General features: G+C 35.6%; 1 protein-coding gene across 1 annotated transcript in view; it reads left to right on the forward strand.

Moving 5' to 3' along the window:
* The window catches only part of FARSB (phenylalanyl-tRNA synthetase subunit beta), a 65,264-nt gene that overhangs the window by 8,201 nt on the left and 31,245 nt on the right, over positions 1-25,818 (forward strand). Inside the window, exons 3-14 of the mRNA XM_069466881.1 lie at positions 1,571-1,725; positions 3,657-3,726; positions 4,352-4,467; positions 9,783-9,933; positions 10,745-10,853; positions 12,125-12,195; positions 13,911-13,972; positions 15,234-15,285; positions 18,761-18,822; positions 19,103-19,310; positions 19,820-19,900; positions 23,365-23,457. Of these exons, the coding sequence (XP_069322982.1) occupies positions 1,571-1,725; positions 3,657-3,726; positions 4,352-4,467; positions 9,783-9,933; positions 10,745-10,853; positions 12,125-12,195; positions 13,911-13,972; positions 15,234-15,285; positions 18,761-18,822; positions 19,103-19,310; positions 19,820-19,900; positions 23,365-23,457 (1,230 nt within the window). The remainder of the gene's footprint in view (positions 1-1,570; positions 1,726-3,656; positions 3,727-4,351; positions 4,468-9,782; positions 9,934-10,744; positions 10,854-12,124; positions 12,196-13,910; positions 13,973-15,233; positions 15,286-18,760; positions 18,823-19,102; positions 19,311-19,819; positions 19,901-23,364; positions 23,458-25,818) is intronic.

The following is a 25,818-nucleotide window of genomic DNA, read 5'->3' on the forward strand; positions in this document are numbered from 1 at the left end:
TACCATGTAAGTGTACATGTAACTCTTAACTTGGGCAATAATTTGAACTCATATCATGGCAGTGGGAGAGCATCATATGAAATAAAAATCATTACATATTTTGACAGAAATCAATACAAATTTTGACAGAAATCCAGTCTTTTTACCAAGTGGTTATTGGTAGAAATAGTGAAATTCTGGTTAAGTGGGATTTCCAATTAATTAAAAGGTAACATTAGAATACAACTTTTAATCATTTTGATTGAAAATTTCTTAAATATATTTACAGTTCCCTGTTTTAGTAAACTTAGGGAATAAAACTTAACTTCTTGGCAATGGTTGTCTTAAGACAATCTGTTATTCTCTGCCATAATGTGGTGATTGAGGTATTCTAAGCTCTTTGCCACTGCATTAAAAATTACTATTCTAGAGGTGTTTCTTTTCTCCCTCTTGGTTGTTTTCATTCTGCTGCACTATCATACCTTTACTGTCACTAGATTACTTCCCATTGTACCTATTATCCCTTCTAATATGTAATGACAGTTTCTGATTGTGTCTGTTATTTATTTATTTATTTTTTTTTTTTGAGGCAGAGTCTCACACTGTTGCCCTGGGTAAAGTGCAGTGGCATCATCATAGCTCACTGGAACCTCAAACTCCGGGGCTCAAGCGATCCTCCTGCCTCAGCCTCCCGAGTAGCTGGGACTACAGGCATGCGCCACCATGCCCGGCTAATTTTTTTCTATATATATTTTTAGTTGTCCATATAATTTCTTTCTATTTTTAGTAGAGATGGGGTCTCGCTCTCGCTCTCGCTCTCGCTCTCGCTCAGGCTGGTCTCGAACTCCAGAGCTCAAACGATCCACCCACCTCGGCCTCCCAGAGTACTGGGATTACAGGCATGAGCCACCGGACCCGGCCTCTGAATGTTATTTATTTGTTTTTATAACATAACTCTCATTCTCATATGGGCTTGCTTGGGTGCCCACAGGATTTAGCTTTTGAGTCATTATCCTATAAGAAATTGTATTTCTTTTATTTGGTGAATCATTTTTATTTTACTTTGTTGACACTTTTGTTGTTTCTTTATGTTCTTGGTGGTGTTTTCATTTTCTTTGAGATGGGAAAACTTTTTCTGTAAAGGACAGGATAGTAAATAATTTAAGCTTTGTAGGCTCTATAGTCTCTGTTACAAATCAGCTGTTGCAATGTGTAAATAACAATAGATAATATGTAAATGATAGGTCTGTCTGTGTTCCAGTAAAATTTTATTTACAAAAACAGATATCAGGCATGATTTGGCCAGTGGGCCATTGTTTGCTGACTCTTGTTTTAAATGGATTTCTGCTCTTCTGGAATAAGTGAGAATGCCAGATGTCTGAACTCAGGGAAAGTTGGAGTATTTTTATGTCTGCTGTGATTATATAATAACATTTAATATTTTTATATTTTTGTTGTGGATATAATAAACCCATGTTTTTGTTGCAGAAAAGAATATGTATAATGTAGTTGCTACCTTATATGGCTGACAACTTCTACTTCTTAAAAAGAGTTTAAATTTATTTAGCTAATTTTTTTTCACTTGTTTTAGACTTCTGAGAAGGAAATAATAAGTAAGGAACAAGGTAATGTAAAAGCACAGGGGGCCTCGGATGTTGTTCTTTACAAAATTGACGTCCCTGCCAATAGATATGATCTCTTGTGTCTGGAAGGATTGGTTCGAGGACTTCAGGTCTTCAAAGAAAGGTAAAGAAATATGTTCATTAAATACTTTGCTAAGCTGGATTTTTTTTCTTTTCTTGTCATTATCAGCAACCATGTTTAAGTTTCTAGAAAAAAACTTGTACAGGAGTACAGCTTTAGGTCTGCATAGAGTGATGATTTGAGGATAAGATTCATGTAGATTGTACCCATTTGGAAATTTACGTGAATATTGAGTCATAACCTTTCATTCTGGGAGCATTTGAAACTGGTGGTTAATAATTTTAAAAAATTCTTTGTGTGATTTCCCTCAGTAATCTAATTGGAATGGGCAATTAATTCAATGGATTTGTTAAAGATTGAGAGGAAAAGTAGAGATAGCAATACTTTATGTGCTTTTACCTTAAGAATTCTAAAGAAGCTCAAGAGTGGAGCTTCCTAACTGGAAAACTGAAGATCTTATAATGGCTATATGATCTTGAACAAGTTAATTGGCCTCTCCTGTGTCAATCTCCTAATCTATAAAGGTTTTTAAGTCCCCTTCCAACTCTTCATGTAATAAATACGAAGATAATGAATATATAAAGTGGGAAAGAGGTGAAAAAAATAACAGCTATCAAAAATAATTATTTTTGTTTTTGATTATTATACATTATCTGGTCAATTGCAAAACAATAAGGGCCTCTGGCTGATGGGCTACATTCTGAAATTATGAGGCTTAAGATGAGTGATGGGTGTTGGTGAAATGATGACCATTAGACATTTGGTTAAGGATGGTTAAAATTTTGGAGTTGAACCAGTTGGTTTCCTGCATGACAATCAGATGTTTATATTTGAGGATCAAGCATAACTCCTTAGAGTGTGTTTCCTAAAACTGTCTTATTGGAATCTGTATTTTTAACAGGCACCTCATTGTGAATTTTATGATCATATAGAAATAGGAATGCCACTTAAAATCTTTGGAACTTAAAGTGGACCAGCAACATCTGGATCACCTGAGATCTTATTAGAAATGCAGAATCTTAGCCTCCACCCAACACCTATTGAGTCAGAATCCATGGTTTAACAAACACTCCAGTTGACTGAAGTTTGAGAACCACTGCCTTAAAACAGTAATCCCCAGTTTCTCTTGATGATAAGAATTTGCTGGAGATGCCTTAAAATACACCATTTGCCAAGCCTTTGTCTAGACTTTTTTGATTCAGTAGGTCCAGATGGGACCAGGGAATCTGTATTTTTTTTTTTTTTTTTTTTTTTGAGACAGAGTCTCACTCTGTTGCCCAGGCTGGAGTGAGTGCCGTGGCATCAGCCTAGCTCACAGCAACCTCAAACTCCTGAGCTCAAGCGATCCTCCTGTCTCAGCCTCCCGAGTAGCTGGGACTACAGGCATGCACCACCATGCCCGGCTAATTTTTTCTATATATATTTTTAGCTGTCCATATAATTTCTTTCTATTTTTAGTAGAGATGGGGTCCCGCTCTTGCTCAGGGTGGTCTCGAACTCCTGAGCTCAAAGGATCCGCCCACCTCGGCCTCCCAGAGTGCTAGGATTACAGGCGTGAGCCACCGCGTCCGGCCGGGAATCTGTATTTTTAATAAACCCTATTTTTTCTTAGAAGCTCAGAATCTTATGGTTGAAACAAAACTTAAAGGTTATCTAATACAGACCCTCAGCTGATGTTTAATGCCTCTTAAACAATTGCTTAATTAACGGCTTTGTAGCCTCTGCTGAGACTCCACTGATAGGAAACACATTATGATGAGATATCCTATATCATTTTTGGACAAATTTAAATGTTAGAAAGTTTGTTAGTTTTTGTTTTTTTAAAAATATTCACCCCAAATTTGACTTGTTGTAACTCAACCCATTGTTCTAATTCTGTTCATTTTATATATTTCCTATATACATCATAAAGTGTAATTTATTTATCAAATGTTTTGATTAATTATGAGTAAGTTATTTTAATATTATTTTAGGATAAAGGCTCCAGTGTATAAACGCCTAATGCCTAATGGAAAAATCCAGAAATTGATTATCACAGAGGAGGTAATAAGGATAAATTCTTATTTTCCTTTTGAAAAAAATCTCGTGTGTGTGTGTGTGTGTGTGTGTGTGTGTATTAGTGGGGAGGAAAAAGAAACAAAGCAGACCCTACTGCCAGGTGTGATTTTCTTTGATCATCTGCTAACATGGGTATATATTTAACCTCTAGCTTTTAAAAATTGTCAATTTTTTTTTTTTACCAAGAAATGAAAGGGGACAAAACATCTGTTTTTCATAAATCATTTTGGAAAATAATATCCAAATACTTATTTACTATAAAGCACATTTGAGATATAATTGTTTAAACTGTAGTATATTAATAAAATTTCCAAAGATAAACTTTTTTGAGGATTATTTGAGTAAAAATATGAACTATGACAAACTAAAGATTGTTTTTTCTCAACTATTTAGTACATTTTCAGAAATCTTACTAAAAGGTAAACTCCATGAAGATAGTGACTTTGTCTGTTATTCATCACTCAATTTTATTACTTGTTACTGAATAAATGAATATATACTTGTTTGAATGAAAATTTATGACAGTGTCAAGAGTGCTGCCTTTCTATAACAGGATGTTATTACAAAGAAAAGCGTGTTTCGTATCTCTAATGATAATTGTGAATTTCAGACAGCTAAAGTACGCCCTTTTGCTGTAGCAGCAGTTCTCCGAAATATAAAGTTTACTAAAGATCGATATGACAGCTTCATTGAACTTCAAGAGAAATTACATCAGAATATTTGTAGGTTCGTAATTGCAGCTTCTCATCTTCTTTTCTCCTTGCCTTCTCTTCCCTCTCCTTCCTTCTCCTTTCCATCCATTTCTCTCTTCTTACTCCTTCTACCTTCCCTCCCCCATCCATCTCTCCTTCCTTTCTTCATCTGCAGACTTTTTTCAAAGCATTTCTAAATTAATAGATTGTGACAGTAATAAGAGTTTAACTTTGCTTTATCAGGCAGATATATGTTACTGCTTATAAATGATATATGCATGGAGAAACAGGAGATCTATTTTGAATACTATATTGAGAAGAATTATCTAGAGACTTTTCTCTTTTTTTTTTTGTGGTTCAAATCAATAGTGGATTATACTAAGTAATTTGGTAATTTGAAGTATGTATCATTTAAAAAATGAATATAAAATTTTGGCTTGATCCTACTTTTTGAATGAATATAATTATAAACTGACAAATAAAATTGAAATTAATTAAATTTTACTTATTCTGTCTTTACATTACTATGCATCATTTCCTGCATAGCCCTCTTTAGTGCAGTGGTCTTCAAACCTATATATTAATAATCCGTGAACACCTAAAGGTCAAGGAAGTTCTAATAGGAGTCCTTGAACTAATGGTAGTATTTCAAAAATCCTAAAGGAAACTACATATTTACTGATGATCAGAAACCTCAGGCTTTAGCTAATGTAAAATTTCTTTGTGTTGGTCCTGAAATATATCAACATAAGTTATCTCATGTTGATCCAAAGGTATGATTGACAGTTATATATATATGTCTTGAATAAAAATAGAAAAAATAATTTTTATTTTTTACTTTTTTTTTGAGATATGGTCTCACTTGTTATCCAGGCTAAAATGCAGTGGCATCATCATAGCTCACTGCAGTCTCAAACTTCTGGGTTCAAGCAATCCTCCTGCCTCAGCCTCCTAAATAGCTGGGACTATAGGAGTGCTGTTTATCTGCCACACCCAGATGATTTTCTTTTCTTTCTTTTTTTTTTTTTTTTGTAGAGATAGGGTCTTGCTGTGTTGCTCCGTCTAGTCTTCAACTCCTGGCCTCAAATGATCCTCCTGCCTCAGCCTCCCAAAGTGCTAGGATTATAGGCGTGAGCCACTGAGCCCAGCCAGAATTTTTACTTTTTAGTAGTTGTAGTATAATAACTGTAGAGATTAGGAGGGAATTCTGTGTAAGGAATGGGCTTGAATGGAGGGAGAACTCTGGACATTTTCTTCTGTGGTGAAAATGTTTAAAAATAAAAATCACCTGTGGTTAAGCTTATGAGGTCTCCTTTTCCTTAAATATCTTTGTTCAGTAGAACAACATTTTTTTCAGATTCCAAATAAGATTTATTCCCAGTCCTTATACATAAAAAGAGTCTATATTGGCCTGCTAGTATGTCATTATTAAACAAAACAATGAAAATTTAGTCTGGGTGGGGTGGCTCACGCCTATGATCCTACCACTCTGGGAAGCCGAGGTAGGAGGATTGCTTGAGCTCAGGAGTTCAAGACCAGCTTGAGCAAGAGCAAGACCCTGTCTCTATTAAAAATAGAACAATTAGCCTGTAGTCCCAGCTATGTGGGAGGCTGAGGCAGGAGGATTGCTTGAGCCCAGGAGTTGGAGGTTCCAGTGAACCATGATGACACCACCACACTCTACTTGGGGTGACAGAGTAAGACTCTGTGTCAAAAAAAAAAAAAAAATACAAATTAAATATAATTTCAAAATTGAGAATCAGATTATGATTTCTAGCAAGCATAGGTGTAACTAGTAAGTGGTTGAGCCAGATCATCCATTCTGGATATACTTTATTTAAATCTATTTTAATCTAAATCAGAAGGCATTTCCTCAATTAATTCAACTTTAAGCTCTGTTTTATTTGGTATTTCTGGAGGTCATGAGCTTTTTCTTTTTTTCTTTTTCTTTTTTTTTTTTTTGACAGAGTCTCACTCTGTTTCCCCAGCTAGAGTGCAGTGGCATCTTCGTAGCTTACTGCATCCTCAACCTCCTGGGCTCAAACAGTCTTCCTGTCTCAGCCTTCCTAGTAGATGGGATTACAGGCATGTGCCACCACAGCCAGCTAATTTTTCTAATTTTTTGTAGAGACAGGGTCCGGCTCTTGCTCAGGATGGTCTTGAACTCCTGACCTCAAGCCATCCTCTCACCTCAGCTTCCTGCTCTCCCAAAGTGCTAGGATTACAGATGTGAGCCACTGCGCCTAGCCTCGTGAGCTTTTTCTAAGGGGAAGAATAGAACATGTCCTAATACTCTGGTGTTCCAGAGTCCTTCCCTGTCAGTAAATCCTAATTAGTCTTTTTAGTGAGCTTTGGAAATTTATATTTTTCAAGGAATATATCAATTTGTCTAAGCTATTACATTTATTGGCAGGAAGTTCATCACATTTCCTTATTATCCTTTTAATATTTGTGGTATCTATAGTGTTGTCACCTCTTTCATTCCTGTATCTTTTCTCTTTTTTTCCCCTTGATCAGTGTGGCTAGAAGTTTATCAATTGTATTGATCTTTCAAAGAACTGCCTTTGATTTCATTGATTTTTGTGTCTATTTTTGTAATTGATAAAACTGTGCTCTTTATACGGCTAATTAGTCCCTACTGCTGAGGCAAGACCTTTTGCCTACTCTATCCATTGCCACATGAACAATGAAGTTTTCAGTCTGTATGAGCATGAGCACCGTTCCAAGTCTCTTGGGTGGTTCTTTTCCCTGGCCTTTGGTAGTTTCCTCACCTGCATGTATGGATCAATACTCAGCTCATCAATACTTCAGGGAGACCCTCTGATAGCTCTAGAATTCTCTCTCTCTCTGTAGCTCTCTGCTGCTCCCCGGTACTCCGAACGTCTTGGCCTCCCCAGACTCTCATCTTGTCTCTTGCACTGGTCTCCAGCCGGGTCTCCTTTCCTGCCCTGCAGTCATATATTTTGTTCTTTTTTGGGTTGTTTCAAAACAGAGTAAATTTAGTCTCTGTTACTCTGTCTTGACTGGAAGTGCCTGTGAATCTTTTACTTCAGTTATTTCACTTTTCAGCTCTAGAATCCACTTGGTTCCTTTTTTACATTTTCTCTTTTTCTGCTATTTGCTCATCTATTCATTATGTGTATATTTTCCCATAAATCTTAGACACTTTTTTGTAGTAGCAGCTTTAAAATCTGGCAGGAATGTCAAAATTTGGGACATGTTAGTGTTGGTTTCTATGGACTGGTTTTGTCTGGAGTATGAGTCATATTTTCATGTTTCTTCTCATGGCCACTGCCTTTTGATGGGTATGGGATATTATATTAGAGAAGAGCCATTTGATTTTGTTACGTTTCTCTGAAGAGTGGTTTTTGTTCTCGCAGGCAAAGACTATTGAATGCTTAGCTAGATTCAGACTCTAAACACTTGTCTACACTAGATTTCTGCAGATGGCAGTAGCTCAATTTTCTGCTCAGTTCTTTTTGCTTTCAATTGCTGCTTTTTTATAAAAGGAATTTGGAATTTTTACCATTATGTTAGATAAAATCTTGATTTCTGACTATTTTTAGTTTTTCATATCTTTTTATATTTGGAATGTTAATCCTTTTTCTATACATATGTCATATACCTTTTCTATCAGCATATCTTTTGTCTTTTGACATTTGGGATCTTTTGGATATATAAGGTTTTCAATTTGGATATAATTAATTTTATCAGTTTTCCTATATAACTTTTGGGTTTTGTGACCTACTTAAGAATTGCTGTGTCCTACTCAGCAATTTTAAGCATCTTTTCCTATATTTTCTTTGAATAATCTTAATGGTGTTTTTTTGTATGTCTGCATGTATGTCTTTTGTTTTTCAAAATGCTTAGCTCTCTTTTATCTGGAATTTATTTTTTTTGTGATTGGTTTGAAGTTGAAATTTTAATGATGTTTTGAGGTACAGTTTCAAGATTAAGGGAACAATGTTAACATCTAAGAAAATGCAGACTTTCTTACCTGTGGATTTGTCAATTGTTAATTTATCTAAATCTGTTGAAGTATTTTTATTTCATCCTATGATAGTTCTAGGTTTATTATCTTCTATAAGCATTTGAATAAAGTAAAACTTCCTTTTTACTTGTCAGTAGTTCTGTTCAGTCATATTTATTAAAGTTCGAGTTCATCATCCTTGGTGGTTGAGCAAAATTTAATATCATGCATTTTATGTATACATACATTTTAAACTAATTTTAAGGAATCTTAAGAATGCAAATTTTGACCAAATTTTTCTTTTTAAATTGGCTATTAGAAAGCTTAGAGCCAAATTTGTGACCCTCCCTAGTAAAACTTAGCCCTTTATATTCTAATTTAGAGTTAATATTTCCTGGCTCTGTTAAATATCCCTACTTCTATTTCTTTCTCTTCTATTTTGTAGCTTGCTGTAAATTCCTGAAATTATCTTAAATCCTTTGTGGATAAACTGTAGAACAATTGACATGAATAGCTTTTGAACTTTCCTTACACATTAAACTTTAAACGTAATTCATAGCTCTTAAATTTTTTCCATTATTAAAATAATGCAGCTATGTGACAGAAAATTTAGGAAAATCCAGAAAAGCCCCAAACACAGCAATTTGGTAATTTATTTCAATTTTTACTAGTTTATTTTAATTTAATCAACAAATCTATGTTTACTTGAAGACACCAAGAAGAAATAGGTTAAAACAAGGTAAAGAAAATGCTGACTTTGAAGATACTCTAGTAACAGTACTTGGGAAAGCATAATGGCAAGGAATTTTCTTCAGCTACTGAAATAATATGTTCTAAGTAGCTTTATAATTTTTTATTACTTTTAATGGTTGTGAGAATTTATTCATTATACTCCACTAAAAATGACATATAGTAGCAATAGGTTGTTTTAGGAAAGTGTCTAAAATAATTTTTAAAAACATGTAGTCTGTCCAGGCGAGGTGACTCACGCCTATGTAGTACTTTATGAGGCCAAGGCTGGAGGATCACTTGAGGCCAGGAGTTCAAGACTAGCCTGAGCAACAAGCAAGACCTCATCTCTACAAAAAATAAAAAAATTAACTGGGTTTGGTAGTGCACACCTACAGTCCCAGGTACTTGGGAGGCTGAGGCAAGAGGATCACTTGAACCTAGGAGTTTGAAGTTGCAGTAAGCTATGATGATGCCACTGCATTCAAGCCTGGGGCAACACAGTGAGACTGTCTCAAAAAAAAAAAAAAAAAAAAAAAATTAGTCTATATTATGTTTAGAATTTCTGCTTTGGAATATTCAAATCTCTTTCTCTCCTTCTCTTCCTTTTTGTCCTCCCTCTTTCTCTCCCCCTCCCTCTCAACAATTAGGAAAAGAGCATTGGTCGCTATTGGTACCCATAATTTGGACACTTTGTCAGGCCCATTTACTTATACTGCAAAACGTCCTTCAGATATCAAATTCAAGCCTCTAAATAAGACCAAGGAGTATACAGCCTGTGAATTGATGAACATATACAAGGTAAATATTCTTTTTTATTATGCAATAACTTTGTAAAAATTATAAATTTCTTCATAATCAAGTCTTGGAATTAAGGAAATCTAATGAGTACTTTTAAAAAAATAGTAGCATCTGAGCTCCAACCCAGAGGTACTGATTCATCTGATCTAGAATGGGGCCTGGACATAGTTCTCTTTTGCTTATTGTTACTTTTTTAACCTCTGGTATGATTTTAATGTACTGCTTGGATTGAGAACCACTGAAGTAGACCACAATATAGTCTCTATGTTTGGGTGTAATTGAAACTAATGCAATCATAAGGAACAGTAAGATTTAGATAGTTTTTTTGTGGGAAATACTGTTACAAACTGTTTTCCTCCCATTATTAGCATTTTAGAGTACAACAGTGAAAATGTATTCAGTAATCATTTAAAATTGCATATAACACATAGAAATAGTGGGTATTTTGGGAAAAGCAGCCGTTATCTTTGGTTTGATTTGCAAATGATTTCTTCCTATTTATCTAAATAGTTTCATGATGGTTTTGTGTTTTGTTTGAGATGATTTGGGTACATCCATTCAAATCTATTTTCACTCTTGAAAAATTACTCAGTTGTGTTCTCATCTCTTCACAGTAGGAGATGAAGTTGTATAAGGATGTTCAGATAGTAATTTATGTTAGAAAATCTTATAAATTTAGAGCTTTCTGTATATTGGGACTGTTTTAATGTTTTTCTAACTTTTTTCCCTCTTTTTTTATATTAGGTTGGTATGTAAACTAATTATAGTGATAGAAATAAACTAATTTTATTTGACTTAATTTTTTTTTCAGACTGACAACCACCTTAAACATTATTTACATATCATTGAAAATAAACCCTTGTACCCAGTTATCTATGATAGCAACGGTGTCGTTCTTTCAATGCCTCCGATCATCAATGGTGAGTTATTTTATAAGCATCCTGGACTTTTGCTGTTCCGTCTTATTTTTCAGCATTTCTGTAGAATTCCCAATAGACTTGGCTGAATCAAATCAAATAATTCTTTTTTTTTTTTTTTTTTGAGACAGAGTCTCACTCTGTTGCCCAGGCTAGAGTGAGTGCCGTGGCGTCAGCCTAGCTCACAGCAACCTCAAACTCCTGAGCTCAAGCGATCCTCCTGTCTCAGCCTCCCGAGTAGCTGGGACTACAGGCATGCGCCACCATGCCCGGCTAATTTTTCTATATATATTTTTAGCTGTCCATATAATTTCTTTCTATTTTTAGTAGAGGTGGGGTCTCGCTCTTGCTCAGGCTGGTCTCGAACTCCTGAGCTCAAACGATCCGCCCACCTCGGCCTCCCAGAGTGCTAGGATTACAGGCGTGAGCCACCGCGCCCGGCCTCAAATAATTCTTAATCTGAGAATCTCAGGTCTTTTGTAGATTTTAATAGTTTTTTTTCATTTATTCAACAACATTTTACTGGTGATTTTTGTCATTTATAAATGTATTTTATAAATGTATAAATGTATTTTCTAATGCCAGTCTTTGGTTTCTGTTCTGTTCCTCCAAAGGGATTTGATGTCTTGGTTTTAGCAGGTAGTTCATTTGGTTAAAGTCAAAGTCAACCACTAAACTCTGTCTTGCTATAGTTTTACAGTTAAACTAAAATTTTTAATCTAAATTTTGCCCTTTAATTTCTTTCTGAAGGCTATTTTTATGAGGCAATTTGAACACATTTGCAAAATTTGATGTTGTCTAAGCCATAGATGTTTGCCTTTCTGGAGGTGAGAAGGAGGTTTAGCTGATTTACGATGGGAAGAAGTTTCTCCTTTTGGAGATCTTGGACTGTAGTAGTTATAGCAGTTAAGAACATGGGTTAACCTAGACCCAAATCTTAGCCTTGCTGCTTGTGATCATGGTTAAGTAGCTCTGTCTCTTTGAATCTTAGTTTCTTGCCAGCAGTTACATTATGGGGTGAAGATTAGATGAGACAACCTATGTTAAGTGCTTAGCATAGCACCTGACACATTGTATGCACTCAGTAAAGGTTTATTATTATTTTTATCTTTATTCTCCAACTTGCAGTGGGGTCTTAAAATAAAAGTTGTATATCCCCTTACTTCTAAGGTGTTAGTTTATGTTGCATTCTAAATTTGAAATGTAGTTTCTATTTTGTTGGGCTTTATAGTGCACTCATATTTCTGAAACTGGTTGTTTTGTGTTCATGGCAGGGGATCATTCCAAAATAACAGTAAATACTAGAAATGTATTTATTGAATGCACAGGAACTGACTTTACTAAGGTAAATGAAATTTTTATTCTATTTTTGTACTGTCACATGGGATAGATTTTACTTCTGGGCCAGGACTATATGGGTAAAATCTAAAATATGTTCATTTTGTAGGTGGGAACATATTTTAGAAATTTAGAAAATTAAAAGATATAGATATTCTGTACTTTAGTTATGGTGCTTTCATTAATTCAACTAATGGTTAATGAGCACGTAATGTCTTTCCAGTGCCAGGAATTTAATAGTTACATGTTTTTTGACATCAGAGAGCTCCTAGTCTAGTGGGAGAGTTAGCTGTATACATAACTGTGAAACAAAGAGTAGAGTAAGTACTGTAACAAGACCTGTATAAATTATTTATCTTAGCTTAATTTAAATGCTGAATAATTTGGTACCTTTGTACACTTAGGTTTTTTGTGTAAATGAACTCGCTATAAAGAAGCTTTATTTAACAAATTGATAAAGGGTTTATGCATACAAAGATATCTAGAATATGTAGAATATTAGTTGTTCACTCACTTTTAGTCACTACATTTATTGGATTGGATTGCTATGAAAGCCTTTTTCTATGGCATATGATATCATTACACATGTTCAGTGAGACGTAGAGGGAGGTTGCAATTAAGCAAATTAAGAAAAGTAAACTTGTATGGCAGGAGAAGGCTGGAGCAGGGCAGATAAATGGCATTGACAATCATCTGACTGGAGTAGAGACCATTGTAAGGTCTTTCATTTATAACTTCTGTGTACCATACTTGCCTTCAGAAATATTGTCAGGGTAATACTGCTTTTACTACTTTAAAAAAAAAAAAGTAGAGTTCAGCAGTGTCATTGTAGCTCACGGCAACCTCAAACTCCTAGGCTCAAGCATTCCTCGTGCCTCAGTCTCCTGAGTAGCTGGGACTACAGGTGCGTGCCACAGTGCCCAGCTAATTTTTTAATTTTTTTTTGGTAGTAGAAACAGCGTCTTGATCTTGCTGAGCCTCTTGCTGAGGCTCCAACTCCTGAGCTCCTGCTTTGGCCTCCGAGAGTGTTAGCGTTACAGGCATGAGCCACCGTGCCTGGCCAAAAAATTTTTTTAAAATTTTAATTCATGCATTTATAGACCTGGGTGTCTTTCCTGAAGCCTATATATAAGAGCAAAGCATATATCCCACTGAGATTACTGTGTTAATTTATAAGATTTTTTTTTCAATTAGAAAAATTATTTAACCTATGTGGCCCTTACTAGGTACCAGGCACTGCTCTACATGTTTTATATCTATTAATGCATTTAATCCTCCTCATAACCAAATGAGATAGGAACTTTTATTATCTCTACTTAACAGATAAGAAAAGTAGCTTGCCCAAAGTCATACTCCTACTAAGTGGTTGAGCTAGGGTTCAAGAAGTCTGGCTTCAGAGGCTTAAGAGATTGATAAGATTTATTTCAGCAATTAGCCATTTGTCTCTCTTGAAACCTAGTGAAACTGAGGTTGAGGTTGGGGGAACGAAATGATTTGTCTCAGTCATGGATTGTAACTCTCAGAGAACTGCGTAAATGCAGAACACTTGAAGATAAAGACAGGCCTATGCATAAGTTTTTATTTTACTTCCTTTCTTAGAATATAAAGGTCCATTTTTAGATGTTTGGGGAAATAAATCATATTAAACATTATTTTTATCTGAATGAAGAAAATATATTTATAGACTCCTATAATATTTGTATTTGTTTTTCTTCTTTACAGGCAAAAATAGTTCTTGATATTATTGTCACCATGTTCAGTGAATATTGTGAGAATCAATTTACGTAAGTTCATTCAGTGCCTTTATTGATGGCCTGCTGTTCTGAAAGCAAGGCACTAAGGCCTTGTGCTAAATATAAAGATGTAAAATGTGGTTCCTGTAATTAAACTATATAATCTGTTCAGGGAGATAAGACATGTGTAAATAATATGTAAAGTAAAAAGTTTCAGTATTGTTCTGGTTGTTAGGGCAACGTACTGCCAGCTGAAGCAATCTGGGAAGGCCTCATGGAGGCAATGAAATTTAAGCTGCGTTTAGTGATCATTGGATTTCAGAATGTGTAGATGGAGGAACAGCAAAAGGAACAGCTAAGCAAAGGTAGAGAATCATATATAAAAGCAAAGCATATTCCATATATATTAGTAAGATGACTGTATTTTTTCTAAAGCCTTTTTTTGATAGACAGGGTTTCCCTTTTTTATTATTATTTTTTTATTTTTATATCATTTATTTATACTCTTTCTTTCTTTTTTTCTATACAGAGGCACCAAAAGAGACAGGGTCTCCCTTTGTCACACAGGCTGGAGTGCAGTGGTGCAACATAGCTCACGATAGCTTTGAACTCCTGTGCTCAAGTGATCCTCCATGCCTGGCTGATTTTTTAAAATTTTTTTGTAGACATGGGGTCTTGCTATGTTGCCCAGGCTGGCCTCAAATTCCTGGCCTCAAGTGATCCTCCTACCTCGTCCTCCCATAGTGTTGGGATTCCAGGCATGAGTCACTGTACCCTTCCCTAATGCATATTTTTAATTAAAAAAATTATTTAACAAATCTATATGGCCCTTACTATATACTAGCATCATAGTTTATTCTAGAATATTAATTATAATTCAAAATAAATATATAACTGTAGAAAGCATAACTGAAATTATATGGGCAGTTACCATTTTTAAAAATTTTTTTGGATTTTGGTGGTTTTATCAGTTACCTTGTGTTGTATAACACACTGCCCTAGTAAAGCCTGGAATGTGTATATCAGTATTGTCAAGGGGGCCATATAGGATGCATGCTTTGCAATACTGGGAAATAAACTTTTTAAGTGGGCACTGCCCAAAGGGACATGGGAGCCATAGGGGATGAGATGTTAGAGTAATGTTGTATATAGGAAGATTAATCCAGACAACAGTGTTGGAATATGATAGATTGAATGTGTTGAGGCTGTAGTTGTAGACCAAATGAAAGATTTGTGAACCATACACATTTCTAGAATTTATGGTGAATTTTTTTTCTTAAGTATTTTATTTCTGGCTTTTTTTATTTTACAGAGTTGAAGCAGCTGAGGTAGTTTTTCCTAATGGAAAATCACATACCTTTCCAGTAAGTACTTAAGAAATGACTTGATTATGATAACAGTAATACTAATAATAATGGCTATAGAGTACTTGTGTTCTGTCTGTCCAACCACTCATCTATCCACTCCCATGCCAGGCACTGTACTGTGTGCATTACATGGATTCACCTTACAGTAATCCTGTAAGGTTGGGTGCTATTATTATGCCTTTTCCAGATGGAGATACTGAGACCTTGAAAGTTAAGTACCTTATTATTAAGTGGTGGAGCTAGGATTTAAGTTCAGACAGTCTGACTTCAGCTGTCAACACATTACATTATACAGCATTGTATGGCCATAATTCCTATGATTTATTCTTACTAACTAGTTAACTGGGTAATTTATTTTTATGTTCTTATTTTTAAGTGACACATAATTATACATAGTTATGGGGTGTAGTGTAATATTTCAATACATGCATATAATATGGAATGATCAAATCATGGTAGTTAGCATATTCATCATCTCAAACATTTAGCATGTTTTTTGTGTTGGGAACATTCAAAATCTGTTCTTCTAGATGTTGGAAAATATACAATAAATTGTTAACTATAGCTACCCTACAGTCTACAGAACAATAGAACTTTCTAACTGGGTAATTTATAGTTTTACTTTTTTAAAGACTACTCAGCCCTGCAAATCTAATTAGTCTATTCACACCTGAATTAACAGTTGCTGAAGGCCATCACTGTAACTAACAAATAATTGTAAATGTATTAATAAGACAAATTTAGTAGTAAGTACAGTTATTGTCAGGACATGGAATCTTTGTAAAAAATCTAAACCAGTATTATTCTCATGTGACTGGGCTTTTCCCCCCAACATGACTTGATATAAAGATGGCCATTTTAAAACATAACAGTACCACGGTCATTTAGTTGTGGCTCTGATTCACTAAGACGATTCTTTGAGCTTTTTTTTCTTTGAATTTCTCCCTATTACCCTGTCATTTATGAAGTGAACTGGAGCCTAAAATAGTTTCTACTATTTAAGTAGCTCTTAAAGTAGGTAAAACCTGCCAAGAGCAAAACCTCACCATTCCTGAAAACATTAGTGTTTAGCATATTTTGTTCAAGTATTAATTATAATTCAAAAGAAATGTATAACTGTAAAAAGCATAACTGAAATTATATGGGCAATATCAGTTTTTGTTAATTGATCTGGATTTTAGTAGCTGTTATCAGTTAGCTTTTGTTATTTAGCAAACTACCCTGAGACTTAGTGGCTTAAAACCACAACCGTTTATTTAGCTCATAATTCTCTTTTGTGGTTTGGTCCAGCTTAGCTGATCTCTGCGGGGTGTATGTAGTCAGCTGGCTGATTGGCTAGCAGCTGGATGATCCAGAATGGCCCCACTCACATGTCTACTTCTTGGCAATGGGGTCCACAGGTCAGGTGTCTCTCCTCATCCAGCAGGCTAGCTTGGGCTTTTTTACATGGTGATGGTTGCAGGGTTCCCAGCAGCCAGAGAGCAAGCCCAGTGCTCAAATGCTTTTCAAGCATGGTTCTGTTGGCCAAAGCCAGTCATTTGGCTGGATTTGAGCGATGGAGAAATAGATGCCATCTCTTGTTGGGAGGATCTACAGTGTCATGTTGCAAGGCCATGGATACAGAGAGGGGAAACATTTGTGGCCATCTTTACAGTTTACCACAGTAGCAGTTGGGATAAGCCAAATCTATCTTTTTTAAAATAATGTCTATTTTAAAATAATGTCTGATTTGAGAAAATTTCTTCTTTTTAATATTAAGAATTGTCAAGTGTTAATAACACTTAATATATTAATATATTTTTGAGGAGAAAAGGAGAAATTATATTTTAAAACTTAGATCACTTTTCTCATGTAGATAACTTCTTAAAATTATTTGTATTATAGAGCTCTTTCATAAATTTGAAATGGTATGCTTTCTAAAAAGGGGTACTATACAGGTGTTTTGGCATTTGTTAATTTATTTCATCCTAAACTTAATTAGAACAGCTCTTCTCAGATTGTCCTTCCAGAAGGGAAGGATCCTCTGGGGGAGAATGATTCTTTCTCACATGAAATAGCATATTTCCCCAAATACTTTGAAAGTTCTTGTGGTCTTTTGTTATTTTATAGAAAAGAATAAAGTTTTAGAAGAAGAGAACTAGAGGAGATAAGTGATAGATAGAGAGACTAATGGTTACGGTGTGCACTTTGGAACTAGGATGTCTCAATTTGTTTATTGATTCATTAATTTGTTCATTAGTTACTTCATGCATTCACTCATTAAATATATACTGCATGCTTATTATTTGATAAGCATTTTTATGCAGTGGGAATATAGCAGCACTCGGGCTCAGCAGCTTACCATGGTTGTGACCTGGGACTAGTTATTAATCTAAAGCTCAAATTTCTTATCTGTAAAATGAGAATACTAATAACATCTGTTGTGAGGACTAAGTAAGATTATCTTAAAGTCCATCTTGTCCTGTTATGCTCATAACTGTTTAGCTCATAGCAACTGTTCAGAAAAGGTTTGTTATCACGATTGCAATCTAACATCTAGTTCAGTGCCTCCCAAACTCCACTGTGAATTCACATCACCAGGGGATAACCCACAGATTGGGCTTCAGTAGGTGTGGTGTCACTGCTGCTAGCTATCAAGGGCTGAAGTCTGCCTTTCTCACAAGCACTCAGGTGATGCTGGTGCTTCTGCTCTGAGGACTGCATTTTGAGTAGCAAGGCTCTAGCCCATTGCCCTTACTTCAATCAAAACAGGTTTTTAAATGTATGGTTTTTTTGCTAGTGGCATTTATACTTTTGAGAGTGATTCAGTGATAAATACTCCTAAGTACGTTTAGAAAGCTGTTGAAAAGCCTGGATTTTATGCACATTTGTTCTTACCTGATACGAGAGAGTTACATATTGTTTGAAAGAGAGTGAGTACCAATTCAGGAGATGCTCCCACCCCTACTGCCTTCTGGAGCAGATTGATAGCCTGGACTTGGGGTATCATTGCATTTCCCTACCTGGGAAATAAGAAAGGAGTATCTTCATAACACTCTTAGACTTAGTATGATGGATAGTACATTTTGACACTTGAATTTTTCTTTCTTGGTCATATATATACTTGCTTACATGAGATCAGACTGAAGGTCTTTACCAGGGTTTATAAACATCTTTGAAATGGTATCATGCAGCTGTGTTTTACTGTAGGGAATGAGAATAGACCATCTAAAAGGGAAAAATGTTTGGCATTTTATATTAATTCTGAGCAGTGCAAATTATCTAGCAAGTAGAATGTTCATGTATGAATCTAATGTAACAAATTTTTTCCTCCATAATAATGTTTTGAAACATCAAGCTTATTTTCAATCTGTGGCTCTAATGACAAATTCTTGGAAGGGTAATAAAATTCAACAACTAGTTGAATTAGAAAGAGTCTAAAGCTATATCTGATGGAGAATGATTTAAGCTTTTCAAACTCTTTGTCTTTAAGGAACTAGCTTACCGAAAGGAGATGGTGAGAGCTGATCTGATTAACAAGAAAGTTGGAATCAGGTATGCTCTGAAAACTCCATTGATTTATTTACTGTTGGAGAGAATTCAAGAATAAAGTACACATAAGACTATTTCATTTTTCCTGAGAGAATGCTTGGAGAGGGTTTTGATATCCTTCCAAATGAGTTAAGGAATGATACAGCATCAGTTAGGATGTCTGGTGTCTGCTGGAACTCAAAAAGTAAGGTTGTTCTTTCAGGTAGTAGCATATTTTAAAACAAAATATATACATGTTTTAAATAATTCAGTGAAGTTTATGGTTTGTACATTCCTATTTCAGAGAAACTCCAGAAAATCTTGCCAAGCTTCTGACTAGGATGTATTTAAAGTCAGAAGTCATAGGTGATGGGAATCAGATTGAGATTGAAATCCCTCCGACCAGAGCTGACATTATCCATGCATGTGATATTGTAGAAGATGCAGCTATTGCTTATGGATATAACAACATTCAGATGACTCTCCCGAAAACATACACCATAGCTAATCAAGTAAGATTGCACCCTTAAATAAACACTCCTTATTGTTAGAACCTGATTATTGAATGCCAGGAAGTCTTCAGGGAAAACAGAACATAGGAATTAAGCAGTATTTGGACATGCTCTGCTATGAGAGGCATTTGCTATGGAGAGGATACAAAACAGATGCCCAAATGATTAGAGTAAGTTTAAAACCTGTGATGACTAGTTCTTTGAAGAAAGACAGGTTTTGAGTTTGGAGCCCTTGTTGACTCTCTAACTGGAAGATTCATTTTCTCAGCTTGGGCCTGAAGGCAGAAGCTGTGTGTGTGGGAGAGGTAGCTTTGTACATCTGTGTAGGAGTAGGGGTAACAAAGCAGTGGGCCAGGGGTATGCTATTAGTGGGGAAATGGTGGCATTAACAGTATGTTAATAAGGGTGGAAGGGTGGTTTCCTTATAGACATGCTAGATATAGATCTCTTTTTATTAAAAAATAGGAAATACTATTGAGGTGAAATAAAGTGAATACTTTCTTTTTCAGTTTCCTCTTAATAAGCTCACTGAACTTCTCAGGCATGACATGGCAGCCGCTGGCTTCACTGAAGCACTCACCTTTGCTCTGGTACGTCTTACGTGCTCGTTCCACTCAGCTGATGGTTTCCTTAGAATCTCTGAATTATTTATTCTATGATTTCTTACATGAATTTATAAAATCTAGACTGCTAAAATTTCCAGATTCTCAAGAATAACTTAGTTAGTTGAGATTATACAATTTCTGGTAAAGGAATGTTGAAGGATTTCTTTTTACAGTCACAGAGAAACGTGAAGGTCTAGAAAAAATGTCTTAGGTGACAGATGGCAGAGTATTTTATAGTTTCATGTGAGTGTTGAGGGTTCACAATGTATTTCATAACCAAATTTATTAAGTTAGACTATTTGGTCTTAATTTGGTTGTGGCTGTGCCCACTAGATGCCGCCCTGGTTAAGGGCTTGTGGACTGTTCCACATTAAACTTATTTCTTTGTCTTTGAACATGTTCACAAACATTTGCTTTGAGTTGAAAAGCTGACATAAAAGGCCTAAATCAGGAAATGAATTTTATTACAAAATCAGAAGGAAATCTGCCTCCCCCACCAGATTGACCATTTGAAAGAATAAAATGTGTATGCCATTTGTAGTTCCTTTTTTTCCCTCTTGCTGAGCATTTCTGTGGTGCCTACAGTATAGTTCTTGAGTATTCAAGTAAGTTTCAGCTTAATAATCTGTGGGGGAAAATAGCTCCTTCTTTTTCTCCCCCTCAGCTCAACCCAAGCCCTGAAATTCTCAATCATTTAGAGTATTTAAGGGACCTTACTTATTGTCTAGTTTAATACTTTCATTTTTCTGATTCAGCAGTCATTCATTCGGCAACACTTGTTGAGGATTTGTTGTATGTCAGGCACTGTACCAGTAATGAGCTGGAGGCTGAATGAGGACAAGTACCAAACAATTTTGCACAGAGAGCAGGAGAACCAGAACCAGAGTTCTGGCCTTTGGACTCCTAGAGCTGTGCTTTTCCATTGTCTCATGCTGCATATACTAGGTTTGTGGTACCATGTCATTCATTTGTATACATATATATATATTTAGTTGTGAGCATCCATGATTTCACATAAAATGAAATACAAAAAATAACATTGAGAAATGTATTTTTTATTTTTTTTTAATATTTAAGTGACATAGGAATAGTCTCATTTTAAAGGATTCAAACTTTAACCATGTAAATAAACCATGACAGTTCCCCTCCCGACTTCTAATCCTATTTGCCTCCCCAGAAACAACTGCTGTTAAAACCTCAGCATGTGCGGTTTTTATGCCCTTTTATATTAGTAGTGCATTTTGACTTTAACTGTGTGGGCCCATGCATCTTTGGAGGAGCACATGGGCTGGGTCCTGACTAGTGGCTGCTCTGCAGGGAGTGTTTACCCTGTGCCAAGGGCTTTATGTACGTAATTGTATTTCTGCTCAGTATACCCCTGGGAAGTAGCCATTCCTTTCACAGTAGTTAGTTTAAGTAACTTTCCTACTTCATACAGCCAGTCAGTGGATCAGGGATTCCAGCCCAAGGCCTCTGTGCATCCAAAACCTGTGACTTAACTGTCACACCAGGTTGTTAGTAACAGTCTGTGATAAAGTCACTTTACCACATTTATTGTTTATCTCTAGGTGGGGGAGGAGTGAGGTGCTAGAGAGTTTTAGATTTGTAATACATTTTTGTATAGGAATTCTAACGTTAAAGGTATTTATGAAATTACATACTTTTAAAGCAAACCTAAACATTGCTGAGCAAAGATGGTCTGTATTGTTACATACAGTTTTGCACAGAGTAATAGCCATTCTTTTTTTGAAAACTAGTCCTTGACTTCCCAAATGTAATTCACATTTCATCATGATTTTTCCTTTATCTATATAGCAATTATCATATTTTCTTTTAAACTGGCTCACTTTTAAAACTACCAACTTTAACCTTGTTATAAAAACAATCAGCTTGGTTTACTTATATTTTTTTCTAACACATTAAAACAAACATATAAATATCAACATCTAAAAAGCATTCCATTCTGCATCCTAGCTACTGCTGCTTCAGGACAGCTGAATTTAAATTGCTTATTATCACTATCTGTCATCATCCATGGTCATGATAAAACACGGCTCACTCGGAGACATAGCTGCACTGCTATGTGCCTGTGAAGCCTTTTTCTTTTACACAAACCTTACTAGATACATTTGAAAGTGAATTGTATCATGTAAACTGCATTTCCTAATTAGCTGATCACATTATCTCTAAATCTTATTATGAGGCTCCTCCATGCTGTGGGGAAAATGCCTATCCCCCGTGTGCTTGTCACCATCCTCCACCTTGACAGCCATAGCACACAGTGGATCAGGGGGCTCTTTTCTGCAATGCCTGGATGTGGCTTCAGCATCTTTCCCAGGAAAATATGGCAAGAAGTGCTAGAACTGGCACTGTCATAAAATTAATTCTTTTTACCATTTCAGTTATTCTATACCATTATTTTTTTTCTTAGTGAAATATAGGCCAACTAGTCCTTGAAGACCATTTTATAGACAATACATATGAGCAATATTGCCTAATGTTGGAAAATAGTACAACAGTCTCACGGTATATCAATATTTGTGTTAAGTTTTAAATTCTTTTTCAAAAATTTAGCATTATATGTGATAATTGTTTTCTATCCTTAAAACAATTTGTAAGTCATCATCATTAATATTTTTTGAGTACTTTATGCCAGGCACTGTGCTTATTAGTCATTTATTATTAGACTTGATGTATCTAATGGTGAGTTTTATTTTCATAACTTCCACCTACAGTACTGGTTTGGAGGGTGACAAGCATTTTCTTTTTGGTAGGTGGGTACTTAGCAGTTTGTTACAAGGAGCTTCATCAAGCACGTGCACAGAAGTTACATGATATAGTAGAAAGAACACTGGGCAGAGTTCAGGCTACTTGAATTCTGCTTTCAGTCCTACCATTCTGCCCCAAGTCAGTATGGATTTAGCGAGGGTTACGATGGTAATCAAAACAAAGCCATGGTAGTACCAAGGAGGGAAAGAGAATTTCTGACTGGAGTCATTAGGAATACTTTTATGGAAGAGAGGTCATTTAGTAGGGTCTTGGGGAATGGCTACAAGTGGGGCTGGGAGAGCATTTCAAGTAAAGGTTGGGAAAAGTGTAAGGGCTGGGGAATGGCTAAGGATTTATAGGAGATTAGAATAGAAAGGTAAATGGGAGACTAGCTTAGGAAGGGCCTGAGTACAGGTTATACCATCTCCACCTGAAAAATTTATGTTAGCTCCCTATCATAGCTAGAACACATTTTAAGAGAACTGTTACTGTTAAATTGCCTCTGCTGTGGGCCTGCAATTGATGTGTGTTTATTCTTAGCTTATTCTTAACTTACTGACTTATGTAGGGAATATATATTGCTATTAGACCATCAGAAGTTGACTTACAGCATTAAATACTTTCTATATTAAATATAGTTGTTGCTTTTCCATATCAATCTATTTTGATGTACTTCTTAGTGCTCCCAAGAAGATATTGCTGATAAACTTGGTTTGGATATCTCTGCAACAAAGGCAGTCCACATAAGTAACCCTAAAACAGCCGAATTTCAGGTAAGAATTTTAAGTAGGCAAGAATTTAAGTAAAAACTGAGAGGCATGAGTTAGGAAAAGTCTCTTCAGTTACACCTCAGATGGTGAAATCTTAGAGCTTTTTTATAATATCTTTGATAAGTTTATAGTTGGTTCTTACATGCTCTGCTGACAAAAATTCTTAAGATTTTTAAAGTAATCTTTTCTGTTTTCTTTTTTTTTTTTTTTTTTTTTGAGACAGAGTGTCGCTTTGTTGCCCTGGCTAGAGTGAGTGCCGTGGCATCAGCCTAGCTCACAGCAACCTCAAACTCCTGGGCTTAAGCAATCCTTCTGCCTCAGTCTCCCAAATAGCTGGGACTACAGGCATGCACCACCATGACCGGCTAATTTTTTTTTTGTATATATATTTTTAGCTGTCCGGATCATTTCTTTCTATTTTTAGTAGAGACGGGGTCTTGCTCTTGCTCAGGCTGGTCTCGAACTGCTGACCTCGAGCGATCCACCCGCCTCGGCCTCCAAGAGTGCTAGGATTACAGGCGTGAGCCACCGTGCCTGGCCCTAAAGTAATCTTTTCTTGATTTACTTTATGGTTGGTTCTTACTTGCTTTGTGCTATCTGGCCCAATCTCCCTTGTCTGAATTTTCCATTTCATAATTGATTTTTAATACTATTTTTGGATTTTATCTTTTCCATTCATTTGTATAAATGAATCAAAACCTGTTTCTAATACCTCCATAAGACATTCCCTTTGAATTAGCCATTACATCAGTTCTTGACTATGCTGCCTATATCTTTCATTGTAATGTCTAAGTTTATTGGCAGTTTCCTGTGGAGTTTAGGAATATTTAAATGAGAACGATACTCCTTTATAGTGTTAAATGATTTGTGTTATAGATTGGGATATTAGCTATGAAAGAAATGCATTTCAAGGTTATAATATCTTTGCTTATTAATAACTTTAAATAGTTCCATCTCTTTTGTACAAATAAGCTCTCATTCTGTTTCTCTTGCACACGCAATTCTATGTGTTTTTTAATCCAGACTTTAGAGAAAATCATGTCTCCATCTAGCATTAAGGGGAATCTTAGAAGTGGATGGTTATGTTTTTAAGAAGGTTAGTGCTGTTATAAATAAATCTGAACTCTGATTTGAAATAGTTTCTTTAGACTTTGTTTTTCACTTTTGTAAAAGTAGGGGGTTGGTTTAGTTCTAAAAAAATTCTTAAAGTTCTAAAAAATGTTTAAATCTAAATTTTAAAATCCTAAATTTTACAGAACTACCTACTAATGTGATAGATTAAAGCTAGATTAATTAAAGAACTAATTGGTAATAATATGCATCAAATACATGAATTTTTTATATTTAGGGTCTGAACTTTGAAGAATCCTTATACTAATTTGGAAGGATTGTGATAATGAATTGTATATTTTGTTTCCTGAGGTCTAGCTTTTCTACCGTTTTTAAAAGATGATCATGGCCAATCGTGGTGGCTCACGCCTGTAATCCTAGCACTCTGGGAGGCCGAAGTGGGAGGATAGCTTGAGCTCAGGAGTTCAAGACCCGCCTGAGCAAGAGTGAAACCCTGTCTGTACTAAAAATAGACAAAATTAGCTGGGCGTGGTGGTGTGTGCTTGTAGTCCCAGCTACTCAGGAGGCTGAGGCAAGAAGATCACTTGAGCCCAGGAGTTTGAGGTTGTTGTGAACTAGGCTGATGCCATGGCACTCACCCAGGCAACAGAGTAAGACTCTGTCTCAAGGAAAAAAAAAAATGATGATCATAGTGTTCTTTGTTGTAAGACATATTGAAGTTCATTTGTGTAGAGTGATTTTTCAGTAAAAGTTAATGGATTTTTGTTTATTCCAGTTTACTTTTTTCTTCCCAGTTTCACTTATCAAGATTTCTTAAGATGTAGTAACTGTCACATTCTTCAGAGTTTACATCTTATCTATTTTATATAAGTGGAAGGAAAACAAATCAGAAATGCATTAAATATCACTATAAATAGCTGTGGCTTAACATACCTAAGAATCAGTCTTTCTGCATAAAATACATTAAAGATGAGAGAACGTCTTATAGACTTGACAGATTCTACATTTTACCCCTGCTTTACCAACAGATTTGACTTACCATTACCAATGTGGCTAACAGGTATTTATTCATTCATTCATTCATTCACTCATGAATGAGACAGAGTCTTGCTCTGTTGCCTGGGCTAGAGTGCAGTGGCCTCAGCCTAGCTCACAGCAACCTCAAACTCCTGGGCTCAAGCAATCTTCGTGCCTCAGCCTCCCGAGTAACTGGGATTACAGGCATGCGCCACCATGCCCGGCTGATTTTTTCTTTATATTTTTAGTTGTCCAGCTAATTTCTTTGTATTTTTT

Source organism: Eulemur rufifrons, chromosome 1, assembly GCF_041146395.1.
Source record: "Eulemur rufifrons isolate Redbay chromosome 1, OSU_ERuf_1, whole genome shotgun sequence".
Classification (NCBI taxonomy): Eukaryota; Metazoa; Chordata; class Mammalia; order Primates; family Lemuridae; genus Eulemur; species Eulemur rufifrons.